This window comes from Atta cephalotes, assembly GCF_000143395.1.
Source record: "Atta cephalotes unplaced genomic scaffold scaffold00010, whole genome shotgun sequence".
In the NCBI taxonomy this organism is placed as follows: Eukaryota; Metazoa; Arthropoda; class Insecta; order Hymenoptera; family Formicidae; genus Atta; species Atta cephalotes.
In genome coordinates, this window is record NW_012130074.1 from 1,935,142 (window position 1) to 1,957,172 (window position 22,031).

The 22,031-nt window shown below is 27.1% G+C and overlaps 1 protein-coding gene across 1 annotated transcript in view; it reads left to right on the top strand.

The window, feature by feature from the left end:
- LOC105627702 (pikachurin-like) overlaps positions 1-22,031 on the top strand; it is a 151,139-nt gene that overhangs the window by 82,093 nt on the left and 47,015 nt on the right. Inside the window, exon 5 of the mRNA XM_012208979.1 lies at positions 19,565-19,766. Coding sequence (XP_012064369.1) covers positions 19,565-19,766 — 202 coding nt within the window. The remainder of the gene's footprint in view (positions 1-19,564; positions 19,767-22,031) is intronic.

The following is a 22,031-nucleotide window of genomic DNA, read 5'->3' on the forward strand; positions in this document are numbered from 1 at the left end:
AAATGACTACTATTTTATACCTAATAATAAACAAGTAAAATTTTGTAGAAAATAATCAATAAAAGAAAGGGGAAAGATAAGATGACGATCTTTAAGGTTTGTCGATTTTTCCTAATTTCTGTAATGAGGTAAAGAGACTGATTTATTTTTTTCAAGTTTTATAGTCTTATCATTTATAAAAATTATAAAGTTGTTAAATAAATTACAATTCTTTAAAATTTAATTTTTTTAAGGACATATCAATTTCGTCATCTTGTCCCTATATGTGGGTGACTAAAAGAAGATGACTAAAAGTCAATTTAAGTTAAAAATATACTTTTTTTATAAAAAAAAATTCATGATGTTTATATTATTTTAATATATTATAAGAAGTTTTAGAGAAAAATATAAACATAATATCTTTATATAAGTCTTTATGTAAATAAAATTATTGAAACATTAACATGAACATAATTATATTTATGTATTATATATACTGTATGTAGTAATTAAATAAGGAATTTATTAGTAAAATATGCCTGCTTACTATTATGTGTAATCAAAAATAAAATAAGATTTAAATAAAATTATTAAAGAATATTAGACTAAACTTGAATATCACAATTATATTACATGAAATCTAATATCTTAATATTACATAAAAAATTGTTTATAATTAGTCTTATTTTTAACCTTTAAGTAGATATTCTATATGAAACAAATGTGAAAGTTATATTATAAAATATAAATGTTAATAATATTCTTGAAGCTTCCACGAGTGCTTTCTATAAAGATTATGCGTTTCGTGGGTTTTCTCCGTCCAGATCTATTCTCGAAATGTCAATGTTTCGTGAACCTTACAGTCCACTTCATCAGGGCGAGGAGCAACTTGATCAAGCAAAACGCATAATCTTTATATAAATGTTAATTTTTGGTATTATGAAGGTATTATGAAAACTATGTAACCTATATGGGTACATATTACATAATTTTCTTCTTCATAGGAATGTCTATATTAGTCATTGTATTGTGGGAAGAAAGATTTGAACCATGAGCATCAAATTATTCATTATTTAAGTTGCGAAAACGTCACGCGTGAGTACATAACCTACAATCTGCTTCCATGAGAGTGTCATCTTATCCATACATTCGTCATCTTTTTACCCGCAGTTACCGTATATTTTTATTTAATTAATAAAATCATTATAATGCGAAAAATAAAAAAATATCAATATATTATTGTATTCGCTTTTAGTTACACAATATTGCAATTTTATTAATAAAATGAAAGTATTTACTATAATTATATCATTCCTTATACACAAACATTGTAAAATTACAAGTGAATGCATCCAAAATACATTTCTTAATATATTATGTATTTTTGTAGTCGGATTGAATTCAAACTTCAAAAGATTGTATATTATTACTTAAAGCTTTTAATGAGTTAAGCATCTGCTTTTTATCTATTATTATCTTTAAAAAATTAACAATTTGTTATCTTACCCTTTTCATCTTACCTCTCCTCCCTTCCTCTATTTATATGATCTTAGAAGTTAAATTTCTCGACTATGTGAACATTTGTGCGTCCAAATAATACAACTTCAATTTCATTTTAGCTTTAATTTTAAAATAACATATTTTAATTATTTACACATTTTTTTCGATAAAATAATGTTGAGAAATGTACACTTTATTTTATTTTTTATGATAAATGGTTAATTAATATTTTATTCTCTAAAAATAGATTGTTTAAGAAAGATATCTCTCTGTACGAGATATCTCCCTGTATTTTTTACACTCACTGTATACAATTTTTATTTTTAATAAATTTTAATGTAGGTTTCTTTGAGGTGGCAGTTGCTTTTTTTTTATTTACATTAAATCATACAATGTCTTAACAGTTTCCAAAGAAATTTAATTATTTGGCTTTGATGGTAAGTTAACTCGACATGCCTGTTACTGAGGCGTTCTCAAAGGATGACTTAACTCGTTTCTCCGCTAATCGATTGTCTTTCACTGCTGTGCACTTCACAAAGTATCGTAGTTTACAATTTTTTTATATGATCTATATTTAACATTAAATACAAACGTATTTAAACAAATTTTCATTTTATTAAAACACTGTTATATAAACACTATATGTTAAATAAATAAAATTTAGAATCTGCGAAAATAAAAAAATCATTTTTTATCAACAAACGCGTAATTCTAAAAAGCTATTTATCAAAAATTCCATTCAGTAATTATTACAAATTTTTCAGTCGGATAATTTTACAAAATCAATCAAATTTACGCTGCATTCGACATGTTTACCAACAAAGTTTGTTATTCTGATAATGATGGCGACCGCGCAAAATATCGTTCGAGAGAGGGCACGATCTAGTTTTTCGCGAGAGAGTAAAACTTCATTCACGTTCATCGATGCGTTCACCAATGTTCGTGAGAAAAAAGGCGACCTGGTCACATGGCAACCTTCACTCGACTGCCGGCGAAAGGGTTAGGCGATGAAAGTAAAAAGGGTACGGGGCACGTGGACGGCCATTGTGTCGGCCATAATGCAAGAGGGACAAACGCAATTTGTCGCGTCACAGCGGATAGTCAATCGATTAGACACGGGATACGCCACAACAGGTGCATGTATGAACACATGCACGACGACTGCCGGATTACGCGTGTAGGGATTCCCATAATTCCACGTGAATGCGACGAGTAGCCGCTCCAATTATGCAGATCGTGCCGTCGGGCACATACAACGATACAATTAATTTTAGAATTTATTTGCGCGTTCACGCAATGTTATTCGTTAATGGTGGACACGATATCAGGCTCATCTCTGATCGCAGTTTGGTAAACACATGGAAATACTGTTACGGTTTATGCGGTCGGAATAACTCACTAACTTTGCACATTCCAATTAAGCAATCTGCTATTGTAAAAATTGTAATAATTAAATGTAACAATTGTAATATCGAAAATGTTCTGATACACGTTAGATCCATAGATCTGTTTTTTATTCCTGCATTCTCTAAACTGATGCACACGGTATAGTAAGTTGAAGTAAAACATATTGTTCATTTCATTTTAGTTTATTGTACCGTGTGCATCATATATATCTCATCTATTTGTTTCAAGATTAAAAGAATTTTTCAATTTCTTTTATTATTAAAAGATACTATTAAAAGAATAAACTTACATTAATTATCGAATCTCCGTTTTGTTTATATTAATGACCAACAACTCGTAATTGGCCACTTGATTTTTGTTTAAAATATTTTTTTTTAATGTAAGAATGTTCCGTAACAGATACTTTATTTAAACAGATACATTAGTTAAATCGATCGGTTAATAAGATATTTCTTATTTATGAACTTGTGAGAGAACGTTATTACAAAATTGCCCGCGTAAAATATTTCTCAGCTATTAGAAATTTTTGTATGCCACAAGATATTTCAGGATCGTGACGTCCGGGATATATGTAAGTTTGCATGGTGTCAGGGACGGCTTCGCGGGTGGTGAAACGAGAGCACGCGGTTCACTGCCTTTGCCTTGATTATAAAATCGATAGCGCACGACAACATGTATGAGTCGTGCTCTGCATACTGTTCTTCGTTGACTTATGACACACTGTTCGGCACGCGCCAACATACGTCCTTTTGATTGCTCTTTGATACTGACATCGCGAGTTAACTTTTTTCCAATTAAATTGTACTCTCCGCGGATCCAACCCTCGGCGTAGTTCCGCCGAGATGATATTTGTTCGCCAGTGTCGACCAAATTGAAGTGTACGCTCGTGTAAATAAAGAATGAAGCAAAAATTGATGAAACAAACGTGAACAACAAGGAGGGGAAGCGTAATGAAAAATCACATGACTGTTGAATTTTGTTTTACTTTTCATCATTAGTGTTGACAAATTATTGATATCAGGTAGCATATTATCTTAAGATCTAATTTGCTCTTTTATTAATAACTTTTATTAATAATTTTTATTAATCATGCTATATAGTTTTCTAATGAATTAGAAAACTAAAATAATTTTATAAAGTTTTATTTTTAACTGCTAGTTTTTCTAGTTCGCTAGAAATTGCTAGTAAAAGAGCATCGTATATAAATCAACACGGAAAGCAGCTAAGATTGCCACAATTAAAAGTCGCCCATCAATACGTTTTTCCGTTATAAGAACTATAGTACAATAGTGATAATCGTAATATTGGCATATCTTAACGGTTATGACTATAAAGATGTGTCCATCTTATGGTTATCACAACTAAATGTATTAATGACGAAAATTATTTTCGGTTTTGTGGCAACCGTAACATTTTTTCTGAAACTTTAAATTTCTTTAAAAATGTAATAAATTTAATTTAAAAAAATATATTTAAAGAAAAATTAACGACTAGAAGATTGTGAAAATCATTTCTTTATTAAGAATAAATTAAGATTTTGTTATCAAAATCATGCGAAACATTATTTATAAACAGCTTCATATCCAGCATGAATAGAATTTTTCTGTTACTTTTCTTAATGTAAATATTAATTAAAGAAAATCATTTCTTAAAGATAAGCAGATTTTATTGAAAGTTTTTTCTTCTTTATGTGAAATATTTAATAATGAATATTTCTATAATTTTTATCTTGAATTATACCTGATTTATGTTTGTATTTAACTTTTAATTCTTTTAAGCATTATAGAATTTTGGTTACTTTGATCTTTAAAATTTGAAAGTCTGAAAATTTGTGCATTCATTTATATATTATATTATATAATATATATTATATATTAAGATAGCTTATTTAAAAAAATAAAAAGATTTTTTGAGTAAGTTGGTACAATTTCAAATCTGGTAAGATTCTGTACAAAATGAAATTTCAATTCCATTTCAAGATTTGAGATTTTTAATTTGATAACCCTAATTACTAAATTCAAACAAGAAAAAACCAAATTTGAATTTCGAAAATTAAATCACCTTACATGTTTTATCCTATATGTTTTTTAAATTTTAAATATTTTTATTTGTGCATCTGTATAACAATAAATATTAATATAAATGTGCGAAATGTGCGAATTTATCATGATATACATTTGTTTGTAAGTATAAAACATAATGTATCAAAATATTATTGTATCACATCCAAACATATTACAATCTTTTGTTACAATAATAAATACGATTTTATTTACGACTCTTTGCGTCGCGATTACCGACATCTATTACAATATCGATATTGTATGTGCATCACGTTGTAATTGTAATATATCATAATTTTCTGTATAATCATGAAAGCTTCAATATACGAAGCTCTTTGTCTCATATTGATAATAACGTGAATATGGGAATGGGACGCAGACATTAACGATGATACAATCCGGATTTTGGCCGGTAATGTTCCGGAGAAAATGGCTTGCATGGTTGACACGTGTTTGTAACGTACCATTGATCTGTCACATGATTATTACGGAATGTCTGTGTCATCGCCATCGAGTCTGTTAATTGTCAGAACCACATGGAACTAATTATGAAACATTCGATATGAAATACACGGGCCTTACGTCATCGACATGTAATAATTACTATATACCTGAATAATGTAACCATGAAGTGCATATAATCGATAAATTTCTGCATATTATACATATTTATAGTCGTTACATTGAATTTCATACCAAAAGAGTATCAGGTAAGATACTTAACACAAAGTTTCATATTTTGAAGCAAAAACGTTTCAGAACTTTAATTAGAAACCAAATTGAAAGTACAATCACTTGAGTATGAGGAATGAAACTTGAAAATTTCTTCAATACCAATATTTATATTCTATATTTGGCCAATATTTATATTCTTATTTTATCTTATACAGCCATGTGAAAAATATTAGGCATTTACAATTTTCTCACATTTTGCGAAAAGTTAAAAATAATCTCGGCGAAAAAAAATCTCAAAAAAGTTTTAAAGCGCTTAAAATGCTTTTTGAAAATTTTATATAATAATTTTCGTAAAAATTTATATCAAACATTTTTTCTCTTTTATTTTTTTTTTCGTATTCTTTTTAATCTTGAAATTAAAAAATATTAGAAAAAGTAAGTTTTTACACAATAAAATTTCACATGATAAAAAATATGATATTTTTGTGAAAAATTATCATACAAATTTTTTCAAAGCTTAGAAAACCTGTTCTTAAATACTTTCATATTAAATTTTGTTTGTTGATGTTTCATTGTTTCAATTGTAGCGCTTTAAAGTAAGACAAAAATATTGCAAAGATATCATTTTTCAATTTTATGTAACTTATTGTTATAAACAAAATAATCCAAACAAAAGGTTCAAACGCAAATTTAAACCCTATCTTTATGCTTTAAAATGTGTGTTGAGATTTTTTTCGCCGAGATATTTAATTTTTCATAAAATGTGAGAAAATTGCAAGTGCCTAATACTTTTACACTGGCTGTATAATGCCTTAAGATGCTAATACGATTCTATGACTGATTTCATAAGACTGTACTTAAGATAGTCTTAAATATAAAAATTATGAATATTAATTATTGACATTATATTAAGTCTAAGCTTAAATATTCGTATAATCTAAGATTAAATAATAATCTATTCTAACTCAAATTATATTAAGTCTTCAAATTATATTAAGTCTGAGATTAAGTATTCGTATAATCTAAGATTAAATAATCTATTCTAAGTAAAATAATCTATTCTACTCATTCAAAATAATAAATCTTGTACGAGAGACATTATATTCTTATTTATATTCTTATTTTTAACTTAATAATATGCATTTATGTAGATAAATATATCTGATCTAATTCTCGCAGATTTATTAATAAAATATACAAAATAATATATCTCTTACTTCATAAGTGCTCTGCCAATATGTTCCAAGACTTCTTCCTCTTCCGCCTCCTTCTTATTCATCGCCTCTTACTCCGCTTCCTACCTTTAAATTCGTTTCTTACACTTATAATATAGCACGCGCAAGCACAGATAATTAAAATCGCATGTAGGAGAGAGTGGGAAATTACGAATAAGGGAAAAGTTTAATAAAACCGATTATTTAATTACCGATTATTCAATTAATAGAATCTTTATTCAAAAGATACTTCAATTATTTAAATTATAATAATTAACATTCATAAATTATCAATAAAATTTTAAATAAAAAACAAGATCCTTGAAAAATATTTACTTACGGAATTACCCGCTGCGTAGGACAATACCGAAGAGATTTTGTTTTTCATTTAAAATTATAATTTATATTGATAATATACATATGAATATTATTGTAATTTAAAGTTAAATAATTTTTTAAGACTTCTATAATTGATAAATAATTATCGACTTTATTTAATTTTTCCCTCAGAGAATATTTGCATATTATTCCACTTTTCTTTACATCAAAAATATCAAAAAATCATAAATGCTATTTAACCCTGACTTGTGATATTTAACTTAATTTTAATGATATTTCTCTTAAACAAAACGTGTACTTTCTACGATTACGATGTTATATATATGTAGTACTATAGTACTAAGCATCATACCAGACTATCGCTGGTGCGAGAAATGAGAGGTTATCATTATTCTAATATACTGCAACGGTATTGTTCGTATTTACTCCATATTCGCAATTCTATCCCCCACTTTACCCTACTGATTAACAGAATAGAATAATCGTGCAGCACTTGAATAGCGTTCCCATGTTATACGATATTGCACGCGACACATACTTTATTATTGCAGTATATCACATCGAAATAAGAACACAAAAAAGCTTTTCTTACAATTAGATATCCGCAAATCTCGAAAATAAGCACAATGAATAAAAATTGCAAATGGCAGAGAGTTTTAATAAATTGCGAACGATACAAATAAATTCAGATTTATACTCCACGCACAGGTGATGAATATTCAAATATAGATGACATACGATATTTACTAATTAAATATGTTAAATGTTTTTCAACTTGAAATCGTTTATATGCATGACATTTCAATTATGACTGAAAAATTTTAAAACAATATTGATATTTCAATACTGTGCAATTAATAAAATCATGCTAGTGAATTGAAATGTAATTAAACAAAAAACATACAATAATATTTACTTGTAAAAAATTAATTTTGATGCAGGTTGTTAATTCGCAAATAATTATGTTTCAATGAATGCGAAAACACACATAATGATTTTCTCCACTACCTGTGTAGTCTCGAGCCTTCTGCAAATGACAACATGGTACACAACTATTTTGTATATACGTTGTAGTGAGATGTACTCAAGATAAACATCAAGATCACGTATCAGACAATCCAACATTCTTAAAATATTTATAAAATAAGCTTTAAGTAAACTCTGTTTCATTTATTTTTAATTAATTATTATCAACATAATCGAGAAATATAAGAATTTCTCTTATTATATAAATAATCTTATTCTCATAGGAAAGTTGTTTAAATAAAAAATCCAAAGCATACAATCTACACTCATATTCATTGTTGAAGAAATAATTATTACCCTACACATTGCAAAATAATAGTTTATAATTCCTATTCTATCATTCCGATTCCTACTCCAATGGACTTATTGAATAAATATTTAATTAATAAAGACAGCTTGGACAGCCTGTATGTGTAATAAAAACTCATACTTTAATGCTATCTATTACGTAATATAAATTCAGCATTTATATTGTTTATAATTTGTAATAGGGAAACCTTGCGCTTAAGAATAATAAATAATTTAAGAATTTATTTATTTTGTTTATTTGCGAAATTCACAGCTTCAAGTCAATAAATCGCATAAAAAATCTGTTAATAAATAATCTGTTTAATAAATAGTCATCGTTTTGATGTCTCTTTTAATAAATTTTTGTGCATGTGTGTGTGTGTGTGTGTGTGTGTGTGTGTGTGTGTGTGTGTGTGTGTGTGTGTGTGTGTGTGTGTGTGTGTGTGTGTGTGTGTGTGTGTGTGTGTGTGTGTGTGTGTAGCTCGAGGTAGAGTAATTACTTACTATTACTAGAACTGTACGAAACTGTTTAGTACATACAAGTCTCGATGATTAATGCGACATACAGAGCGGCTTGCGCCATTACCTGCTCGTTCGAGTCACGCCGCGGAAATGATGACATGACCTGTGGTGTCCTTCATATAGAGAAAAGCATAGTGGTAGGCTGTATATGCAGAGTCTAGAAGTCTTTTTCTATCTCTCTATATTTCAGAAGTGGTTTAAAATTATAAAAAAACACGGAATACATGTTTAGTCATTTCAAACATTAATTAGTAGTTCCTTGAAAATGATCGAATACATATTTTTGATTTTTCATAATTTTAAACTATTTTTGATATGTATGGATAACAGACGGGGGAAGACAGATTTTATAAACATCCTGTATATAATAGGCAACTTGTAGAATTAATGTACATAATTAAATAAACTATTTTATTACATTCTTAAGCTTATATCGCCAAAAATTGAAGATTTATGTTGAAATAAAAGCCTTACGTAAATTATAAGAGACATAAGTATTATCAAACATAAGAAGAAAAACAGTACCTTATAATCATGAATTTTCCATTGTAAATAGAAAAAATTATGATCATTCTTAATCTGTATAATCATATTAGAACTGATATTTCATGATGAATAAATCTAATTAAATACGAGAATTTTTATATTCAAAGCGAATAATTCAAAGCGATTAATGCTTAAATATTTCTTGTATGAATTTAGTATACAGAGAATTATAGTAAACAGAATGTTCAGCATAACGGTTCGCATGATTTTTCAAACACACACTTCCGACAGTTAAAAAAAAGATTGAAGGATGAGTATTCATATGTTTTATATAGGCTACAACGTGCAATAAAAAAATTTTTTTAAATTTTTTTCATAAGGAAATCAAAGTTATCTTAAATTTTTAAAATAGTACATACAATTTTTTTTCATAATATTATAGAAGTCTTTAAGATTTCAAATCATTGTCGAAATGTCAATTTTATTGATCTTTTATTGATTTTATTACATATTTTATAAAATAAATATATATAAATATGTATATTCTGTGTTCTAATCAGAGGTTGCAAGTACTGTTGTTAATACAAATAATATTACAAATTTGATATTAAATATCAATAAAATCAATAAAACATCAATAAAACTAACATTTCAGTAATGATTTATTTTGAAGACCCCTATAATAGAAACTTCTATTATAGAAAAAGAATTATATGGTGCTATTTGAAAAATTTAAGATAGCTTCGATTTTTTTATAAAAAAAATTATTTTTTAATCCTTTTATCGCATGTTGTAACTTGTATAAAATAAATGAATATTCACCTTTTACCTTTTTTTTTAACTGTCAGAAGTATCTGAGAAATCGTGCACGGACCGTTACGCTGAACATTCAGTATATGTTGCGGATAAAATCCGCACGGTGCAGTGTTAACATTGCTCGAATTGTCTGCTGTACAATGTCAGTTTTGCCCACTTGCGGATTTTATCTGTAACGTATATATCTGATTCTGCAAACTGCGCACCGAAATCTTTTTCAGTCTTGAAACGCCATCATGAACAAAACTAGAGTAGTAATATCACTTTATTAAAGTGTATAAATTTTTGACTATTTTTGGCAATTTTTAATAATTTATTTTATACGCTTCTAAATAAGAAATATTTTCTTGAATAGTACTAAATAAACATTCCTTTACTGTAAATAAATATTTATTTAAAACAAGAAAATAATACTTAAATCAAATACTTAAATAAAATACAGAAAAGGTCTCTATTATGAGATACCGAGTTCATTTTGGGTAAATGCTAGAAGTCCATAGACAGGATTTAAAAAAATAATAGATCATTTTGAAGGGAATTTTTAATAAGCTTTAAGATAACGTTATATAAAATTTAATTCAAATTACATTTTTTTTTATTAAAGAAATGTAAAAAGTGAGCAAAGTCAAAAAATTGTGCTCCTAATATGAGATGTCCTGAGAAAGCGAAATAAAACGCAAAATATATCAGTAATGCAATTAAAAAACTTTAATGTTTCTAAAATACAAACAAACAGCCAGCGTGCGTGAAAAATAAGCATGCGATAAATTATATCCAGAACTCATCTTCAGGTAGTTGGAATCAAGCATCGCAGAAATAGACACTCGACATTCATTCTGGTTATCTTTTTTATTATTGTACAATAACATTTATACTTTAGAAACGATTTTTACTATAACATAAGAGTATAGGTTATTTCATATTACAAATACCCTGGATATCTCATATTATGATTTCCACGCCTTATGGGTTACAATCGTCAAATCTATGTTTTGTAATTAAACAATTCAACATATCCCGTATTTTTCTATTAGTATGACTTTACTCTATCACTACATGAAGAATTTATTATAAATAAATATTTATTTATTAAATAATAAACAAAGTTTAAAGACTCATCTTAATGAAACTTCTTAATGAAGACATCCAAATTCTAAAATCTTGTTTCACAATGACTACAGGCATGACTTAATAATGAATTTTCCACTAAATAATTTTCAAGAGCAATAAATTCATGGTGCAATCAATAGATAGAGTTTATTAGTTTAGCAGAAACGCCGCTATCTCATATTAGTCGCCTATCTCATAAGAAGGGACTTTCTTCTATATGTTTACGTTTAGTAAATATTTATTTGCAATAAGGGAAATGTTAAGTACTAACCAAGAAAATATTACTTAGATTTAAGAAATTTTTCTTCAGTATACTAACAGACATTGTTTATAACAGTATTAATAATCAGATTAATGACAAAAATCTGTAAATAATTTGTTGCAAAAAATATTGTCTCAAGGAGGATTTGAATTTGGAACTCTTGACTTTCCGGGATAATGTCATATTAATTCGATCACCAAGGCTTCGGCAATATTTGTTATCATATTTTAAAGAGCCATATGATAAACAATATGATATGAATTTAAACCGATAAAAGAATAAATCTAATTAAATACAAGAATTCCTATGTTCAGTTAAAACGGATTTTAGTATTTAATCTTCTAATTGTGTTCGGGTTCTAATTGTGTTCGGTTCTTCTAATTGTTTTAATTAATTCAAGTATGACAATATTGTCACAATAAAAAGATTAAATTTTGCGATATATTATATTTAACTCTCTAAACATAGTTAAATATTTGATACAAATATTGATGAATCGATTGCAATAACAAGAACTATTTATATATCAATTATAGAAATATTTCTATAATTGACATATGAATATCTCTGTCGCTGTCGATTATCATTTGTTTAATAATAGCCGAAATACTGACAGTTAAGTCCGATCGAAATTTTTGCCGAAACTGAATGAATTAAAAACTCAGCAACTACATGTCAATTTCAACTGAAACCGAAATCAAAATTAAAAAATAGGAATCCTATAAAAACTATGTATAGATATGCCCATGTATCATATACCTTTTCTTCATAAATATCATAATTTATTCGAAACAGTAATTAAATTTCGGCCGAAATTTCAGATGTATATCAATTTTGGTTAAAGAATGTAAGTACTTCTTCTTCATAAACATCATAATTTAATTATTGAAACAATAATTACATATATTAAAATTAATATTTATGAAGAAGAATTATATGGTTTTAGTCGAGACTGACACGTAATGAGAGTTCGTTTTCAGTTTCGGTAAAAGTTTTGGTCGGATTCTACTGACAGTACATTTGTAACGTCGCGTCGAGGCGTACATGAGGCACGTACGAGAAGTCATATATCTCTAACAGAAAAATTCATCCTCAATCATTATATGTTCATTATTGCCTTGTGTATTTCATGTTAATATTTCAAAAAAAATACCTATGATATAAAAAAAATATACCTCTTATTAATATGTAATTCGAAATACCATTTTCATTTATTTTCATTTAGAAATTAATACTTCGAATTTAGAGATACTGTAATACAGGATTAAGAGCAGATATTACGCAATACAAGATTAAGAGAGAGCAGTTGTAATTAAAAGAAAAAAATTAAATTCCAAAATATAAATGTGTTGAATAACTATAACTATAAAATAGTTTATTCAACACACAACACAAAACACATTTATTCTGGCACGTCTTTTTCTATGAGTGTTGAGCACGTAGCATTATGACCACCACAAGATAAATACTGAGCCCATACTAAGTTTGCCGTTATGAAATATTTAACGTATTATAAATTTACAGGATATCTCAACAATTCCATCCATTTCAAATAATTCGTTATTTTACGTAATAAAAAAAAGATTATCTATAAAAGTTGTATGGTTTCAAGAGAAATACAATAATATGATAACAATACTAATAATATGATATGATATACTGATAATATATACTGAAAATACCGGTAATATACTAATAATAATATGATAGCAATAACTTTTTTACGGGTGAAGGTGCATGTGAGATGTGAATAATCTGAATATCAACTTAATTTTCTTAAATATGATATATCCAATTTTTTATGATCAAATTTATGAACAAAAATTTATGACAAAGTAATGAATTTAAAAAAATATTGGGTTTTGTTTTATGAATTCATTATTCTTGCTAATTGAGATAATGATTAATTCGATTAAGACAGTTTTGGAATAGAAATATCCGAATTTGTATGTATGTGTGTGTGAATATTGATAAGATTATTCAATTTATGTTTGATGCAAATGTATATATTAATAACAAATTTTTATTGTTGCATGCAAATTATCTAATTAATTCTTTTTGTGATAATTTGAATAAACACGAAATAGTATATTATAAAATTTACGGAAGGTCTAAATGTAATAGGTAAAACGTATACAAATTTACGGTCTAAATGTAATAGGTAAAACGTATATCAGTTCTAATAATTTTTGTTATGATATCTGGCTATGATAGCTGGCTAGTATAGACGTTGTCATATACTATAAATTCGTTTTTTTAACGTTATTCTACAACCGATTTAAATCGTATTTGATAAACGCGATATTAACGCAATTAAAATTATATGGAACTATAGGAGATCTGAATGTAATAGATTCAATATATAGACCTCCCATAAATATCTTATTTAAATTTAAATTAATATAATAAATTAATATCTTTATTAAATCGTAATATACTATCACGTTCTTTTTATTGAGACTTCTTTAGTGAAATTCAAACTTTGGATCTTTAGATCATGAATTTTTTACTTTACATGGTACACCATTTTTTCGATTGAATGTGATTAAATGTGTTATTTATTGTCTATTTATGTTATAATTAAGTCGTTTAATACCATATATTAATTCTGTAAATGAATCTACGTGTATTATATTTTCTTGTTTTCAATTAATATGTGCTCAATCTTTTATTAATGTATTTATTATAGTATATTATCATATCTGGATATAAAAAATTCAGATATGATATATTATTTAAATACATTGATAATTCTTAATAAATTGTTTAAAGAAATATTTTTCCCAAATTATAAACATGTTAAAAAAATGTTTATTTAATTAGAATATTATATTATTTTTATATTATTATAAACATAGGTAAAATTCTGTATTTGATGAACTATACATATTTTAACGTATATCTATATCAATTTTATATCATATTTACGTTTAATAAATAATATATCAATATGTGTTTATTATCGAATGGTTTACTTTCATTCTTTTTTAAAGAATTATTATAAAATATATTCTTATTACTTAAAAAGTAAAAGTTATTTTCTTTCTAATAATGAATTATTTATATAAATTAATTTATCATTTTCAAATTTGTAACCAAGAAATCATATAATTTAAATAAATCGGGAAAATAATAATAATAAACAATTATTAAGACCATATGTATAATGTGAATACATAAAAGTTAAAGCCTATAACGGTCGAAGCTGGATCTTAGATGCTTAAATAATTTCCATATAAATTTATATGAAGGTCATTTGAAAGTTTTGAAGAAAACATGAAAATGACATTACTCGTCAAAATCTCTACAATCGTACATGTTTTGAAAGAACCTGTGAAAATTGTAGCTATTTTGTTTTTGCTCAGTTGTTTTTGCTCAATCATTTGTGCCAGTCGATGTCAGTGTTTTTGTTTGAAAATCTTTGTCCTCCGAGCCAAACTTTGAGCCTAGGAAACAGGAAAAAGTCGTTGGGGGTCAGATCTGATGAGTACGATGGTTAATCAATTCGAACTTCAATTCGTAAATTTTTATCGTAGGCGAGCATCGATATTCAATTTTTTCCATTTTTACAAAAAAACTGGAACAAATGAAACAACAATTGAACTAAATAGCTACAATTTTCACAGTTATCTTTCAAAGTATGTACGATTGTACCAAAATGATTTTGATGAGTAATGCCATCTTCGTGTTGAGATAGTTTTCAGACGACTTATGTGTATTATATATGTAATCTTTGAACTGAATTGATTTTTCAGATTTAGAAATGCAACTGAATTACTGTAGTAATATTACAAATTAAATTAACAAACAATTTAATAATTTGATGCTCAAGCAGGCAATCCTATTAGAGATATATTAATGTGCCCAAAAATAAAGTCAAGTTAAAAAAATATTATGTACTTTTTTCTCTTTTAATTTACTAAGATCACACATTTTTCCGTGAAATAAAATATGAGAGAGAGAGAGAGAGAGAGAGAGAGAGAGAGAGAGAGAAGATATATATATATATATAATAAAACATATCATAATAAAGAAGTAATTTTCATAAATATTCCAATAAATATTTCCGATAAATATTTTTCTGAAAACGAAAATAAACTTTATTCTTCAAATAAACATTAAATTTAGTACCGCTGACATCATTCAGTCCTTAACTAAATTTGCAAATATCAAATCAATAAATATTAAATTCAGTTATGCGTATTACTCTCTTATTGAATTAATTATTAACCAGCATTATGTTTTAATACAAAATATAACAAAGGAAAATATTGTATTTAGATTCAATTCAGATTTAGATTCAACTTTAACATATTCTCGAATTTTAAATGAGATTTTTCATATAAATAATCATTCTCTTTGCAAACTACTTTCGAACAAATGTTACAAAATGAAACAATTTATATTTATATTAATATATATACATATATTATAATAATATATATAATTATAAATATATATTATATTTATTTATATTAACATATACATATAATCTTCTCTCATGATTGAATCAGTAAATTGAGAAACAAAATTGAAACTGTTTCAAGATTAATTTTATTTGAATTTCTCAAGAATAATCATGGTTGCAAACAATAATAAATATAAAGTTGATTTCCAAAATTTATGTAAACTGTCTCAAGATTAATATTCTTTACTAGAAATATGACTATAAATATAGATCTATATTTTATAATTTTATATAGCTGTTTTATATAGCTGTATAGCTATGTAGCTGTTTCTACTTTACCTACATTATTATCATACTAAATACATATATTTATATTTTATATATTCATATTATATTATTTTATATTTATTGTAAACATACACTTGTTTATGCATTTTCATTTATACAAGGTATGCTGGAAAATTTCCACATAAAAGACTGGCCAGTACTAAACGTAAAATGCTGAGATTTCACATTTTTTTAAATGTAAATTATTCCTCAGTTATTAGGTATGCTTTGGCGAATGGTCAGACGATGGAATTCCGCTTTATTAGCTGGTATGAGTAATACCATTGGCAAGTGAAATTTTTAAATTTTTAGAGAGAAGAGTAAAAAGGAGAGGTATGATATTCAAAAAAGGGCAGTCTTTGGTTTACGTAATGACTTAAAAAATTTGCATATAATCTACACGATCAAAGATATGTTTTGGAACTATGCTAATGATTGTAACCTTTGTTTTCTATTATTACTTTTATGCCACTCCTCTCTTCCTCTAATAAAGATTTTAATACAAAATTTCCGCAAAATATTTTTACATAATTTTAATGTAAGAATCGTGTGCTATAAATTTTAAGATGTAACCCACTTAAATAGTGACACTTACTAATTGGTAGTGAGTTTTTAACGACGAAGAAATGATCTTCACTTCATTCACGTTATAGAACAACGCGTTGAGAAAACCAACGCTGGTTATGTCCAGCTTGCAAAGCTTGGGTGGAAACTGCACAGAAGTCTTTTGATCCGCTTAATTTGCATAAAGACACGACTCGAATGCCGAAACGATCAATCAAGTTGCCGCAGGAAACGAGTTACCATCGCTGTTCTTTTCGAATGGCCACCGCTTCGATCGATTCAATAGCTTACACGCCTCGCTTAGACCACGAGCGGCGGAAACATTGTTTCTTTCGCTCCGAAAGTTCGTTTCTCGCGTTAAGTCGAGCGCGATGCGAACATCAGACGATAACTTTGAAATGTTCGATCTTAATCAATGAGTGTTTCCTCTCTTACTCCTTGCATCTTCTGGCAATGAAGCAACTTATTTATTTGCTATGTATTTTAAGTATCTTTATATAACGCAAAAAAGATATTTTAAAAGGTAATATAGATAGAGATAATATTGTAATAGTGCAAGACATCAATGCAACTTATTTACTTGCTATGTATTAGAGATAATATTGTAATAGTGCAAGACACCAATGTATTTCTTCAATGTACTCGTGCTGTAGATTTTTAAATATAATAATTATCAGTTAATTCAATTGATATACTATTATTGAAAATTGTTTATTTTTTATTAACTTAACTTTAATTGATTTATGATTTATATCATAATTCAGAATAGAATTTTATTTATAATTTTATGTGTTACATAAAATTATGTATAAAACATTACTGCGCAATCCTATAGTTGCAATACAGCTAAGCATATTGAAAACAAATAGATGTGTAATCGAAAAGAGAATTGGTTCGAATATAATATACTTGTTCTACTAGTAGAGGAAGAAATATATGGTCCGGCTATAATTTACTTATTCTACTGTGAGAGTTGAATCTATGGCCTGCCTACGATGTACTTGTTCTACTGCAAAGAGAGAATATATGATCTGAGTGCAACTTAGTTATTCAACTCCGGATATGGAGAAATTTATATGTAGAATATTAGTATTTTGATTGCATTGACATTTTTCTATATTTTTCTATATTTTATATCACATAGGCTACATGTTATTAAGTTCTCTAATCAAAATTTTACATTACTATGCTACATTAATATTCAATCCCATTGTTTTATTGATAATTAGTAAATTATATTCATTTGAAGTTAATTAAAATTATAAATTATAATTTGAAATAATTTGCAATAATAATTAACAAAACTTTAAATATATCATTATTTTAAAAAGAAGATATTTATACAAATTGTAATACATATATAGCTAATTTTTTATATATATTGGGTTGTCCGGAAAGTTCGTGCCGACTAATCTATATAATTTAATAAATGTATACTAAAATTTAAATCTTCTGTGTTTCAATTTCCTTTCAACATCAGCATGAACTTTCCGGATAATCAACCCAATAAAACAAATATTGCTGTGCCTAAAATCGACATTTGTGCCTAAAATCGAACTTGCGACACAATCAAGAAAAACCGATCGAAAATATTTTTTCGCGCTAACATAACATGTCAGTATACGATAAATTCTTCTCGTCTTTCCGATATCATCCGTTGTAATTGCGCTTACGATTGTGCCAGTCGGGCAACGCTTTGTTACACGATAGCGTCGAGGATTCCTGGCGCTATCAAGAACTGGAATTCCATTTCCAGGCCCCACGGGCGCAACTTTTTCTATTCTTCTGGTCTAGTCTGATTTATCGTCACCCTTACGCTCACGTGTTCCACGTGCTCGAGGTCTTTCTACAGGTACACCCTGCGGTACACTCATGTGATTGATACGAGGTTGTAGATTGTAGGGGGTAAAGGGACGTTCCATAAGCCTCGCGTGTGGCCGGAATTCCCGATTTTCCGCTCTTTTCCCTTCCATTCGATGTATCCTTCGAAAGTGGTCGACGATACCAGCATGTTAACCATTCGCACGTATCTCGGTTGCAAATTGCAATAGATACGTATCCTTCGAGATTGCTTCGTGATATTTTTAAAAAATATATTTTTAAAAATATATTGAGATGTTACTTTTTTAAACAACGGTCGTTATAACGCATTCTATGTTATAAAATAATATTTTTTATTAATAAATGATTACTCTAATATGTGTTGAGCAATTATAAATATGAAGAACATTATCAAAAATAAATATATTATGTTATAAAATCTTTTTTAAAAATATGAAATTTTTTATAAATCAAAGATTTTATTAAAACTTGATAACAGGAAATGTTTTCGTATGTTTTTGAGAATTTATAAACAATATATATAACTGTAGTAACATCCCTATGCAGACCCTCAATGTAGATTGGTTCTTTTACTGCCATATTACAAGGATTAATTTTCCAAATCTATCGCACATAATACTATAATATCATTATAGATATCACTAATAACATAATTCCATTCGATTCAGCGACCGTAAACGAAATTTATCAACAAATTTCGTTGAATCAATAAAAAGATTTTAATATTGTATTTCAGAAGCTGAAGTAAGATCACCACGTTTCACTGGGTCAGGTTGGCTGGCTTTTCCCGCCTTACGAGCCGCTTACAAACACGTCCAATTAGAATTGGAATTTCGACCAGAAGCATGGGACGGAGTGCTTCTCCTGGCAGGAGAACGGGACGATCTTCAGGGTGATTTTATGGCCTTGATACTGCATCATGGCTTTATCGAATTCAGGTGATTAAATTTTTTTATTTAACATTACTTAAATACAATGTTGGGTATCTAAATACATGTATAGAGATACATTTTGTGTATCTAATTTGTATCTGAGGTACATTCAAATTCAAATATTTGTATCTGTATCTAGATAAAAAACACAGCATCTGAACTGATTTTCAGATTTACATTTTTCAAATATATTTCTTCAGCATACTCATAATTCCATTTTATGTGTGACTGTCGATTGATTCCATTCCGCAGAAAAAAATAGCTTTGTTGTTGCAAAATTCTACAATATGATTAATCTTTCCCTTAGTTCCTCATTGGATCTAAATGCGAATCAGTCATATTAAAGAATTTTACAGTACACAGCTGCTTTTTCTGTTGAACGCAACCAGTGATCTTAGAATTATAGAATTTCTAATGCATGTATACAAGATGTTTGGAAATTAGTGACAAATCTTTCGCACAGGAGTAGAATGAACTAAACTGAGAAGAAAAGTCCTCTACCATTTTACAATTTTTATAATAATTAACAAGATATTAATTGCTAAAAATTGATCTTCAATAATTTTTTACAAATATTATCAACTTTACAAAAAAACTGCAAAAGACGAAAATTGTTAATTTTCTTTTCATAGAACTATTATTTTTACCAATATGAGAAAATACGATATTAAAAAATTCTGAAAAAATTCTGAAAAAATTCTTAGAGTTCTATGAAAAGAAAATAAACAATTTTCGTCTCTTGCAGTTTTTCTGTAAAGGTGATAATATTTGAGTAAAAAATTATTGAAGACCAATTTTCGACAATTTTTAGCAATTAATATCTTGTTAACTATTGCGAAAGTTGCAAAATGTAGAGGACCATTTTCTTCTCGATTTAATCCATTCTGCCTTTGTGCAAAAGTCACTAATTTTCAAACACCTTGTATAGTTAAGCACTGAAAACACAATGTTTGAAGCAGTTTATAAAACTATGAAGGATAGTAATGAATAATATCATCTTATAATTCTTATTCAAAATGATTTTACGATAATTATTAAGTTTTTTTCAATTATCTAAATATAACAAAAATGAATGAATAAATGATTTATTCAATAACTAATACATTTTTTACATATTATTATAATAAAATGAATTTAAGAGTATCTGAAATATATCTGAAGATATTTTTAAAGTATCTGATATCTGTACCTATATATATTTTAATATATGTATCTATATCTGTATTTAAATAAATTTTCGTACATTGTATTTGTATCTATATTTGTAAATAAATTTTAGGAGTATCTTTATCCCATTACTGCTTCAATATCAGTTGAACGTTTAGTAATAATTGAGGAACAGACTTTCAAAATGCGTTTTGTCCAAAATTTCATTTTTTTAGTTAGAGGCGGCGTAGTGTTCAGTGTTGAAAGATTCATATTATAAGCTGAAATGTTCAGAAAGCATTTTTTCATTGTTAATTTATATGACTAAAAAAAAAGAAATTTCGAAGTGCATTATAGTTTTTTAACTAGAGATAAACAAAATGCATTTGTTTAACATTTTTAACAATTGTTTAGCAATTTTGTTTAATATTTCACATCCTACTGATTAGCATATTGTTATTTTCTATCGTAATTTTCTTATGTGCGTAGTTTCCTTCTCGTTTTTGAAAATTACAAATTTTAGATAAAACATATTTTGAAAGTCTGTTTCTCAATTAGTATATTAAAAATGATTATGCGATTTTTTATTGTTTATCTTATAATATATTCGCATGTAATAAGAGAATTAAAACTTGCACAATACTGTTTAATTAAAAGATAAATACAAAAACATTCGATTTTAAATTTATAACGAGATATATTAGCAAACAATATATAATGAAAGAAATATGGAAAAAAACAAACTGTAATAGGATTAAATTCACAGAAAATAAATAAATATAAAGATAAATAAATTTGAAAAAATATTAATTTAGAAATTAAGAAATTGTTGTAAATGTCTAAGTGTGATGAAAATTTTACAAGAATGTAAACTTCTTAAATATCAAAAACAAGATTCATCGATTTTTTTTATCCTAATAAGAAGAAGCATATATATTGAATATAAAGTTACAAGACACTTTATAAGACATTTCGGCGCTATAATTTCGGAGACTTCGCCGTGAGTTTGACGTAGTCATTAATTAAGCATTCCGTGCCGGGACTAATTTTTCGTTTACAGCTTAATAAGCCGTGACTTAATGGAGCGCACGTACGATTTATGAGCACAAAAACCGAAAGTTTACC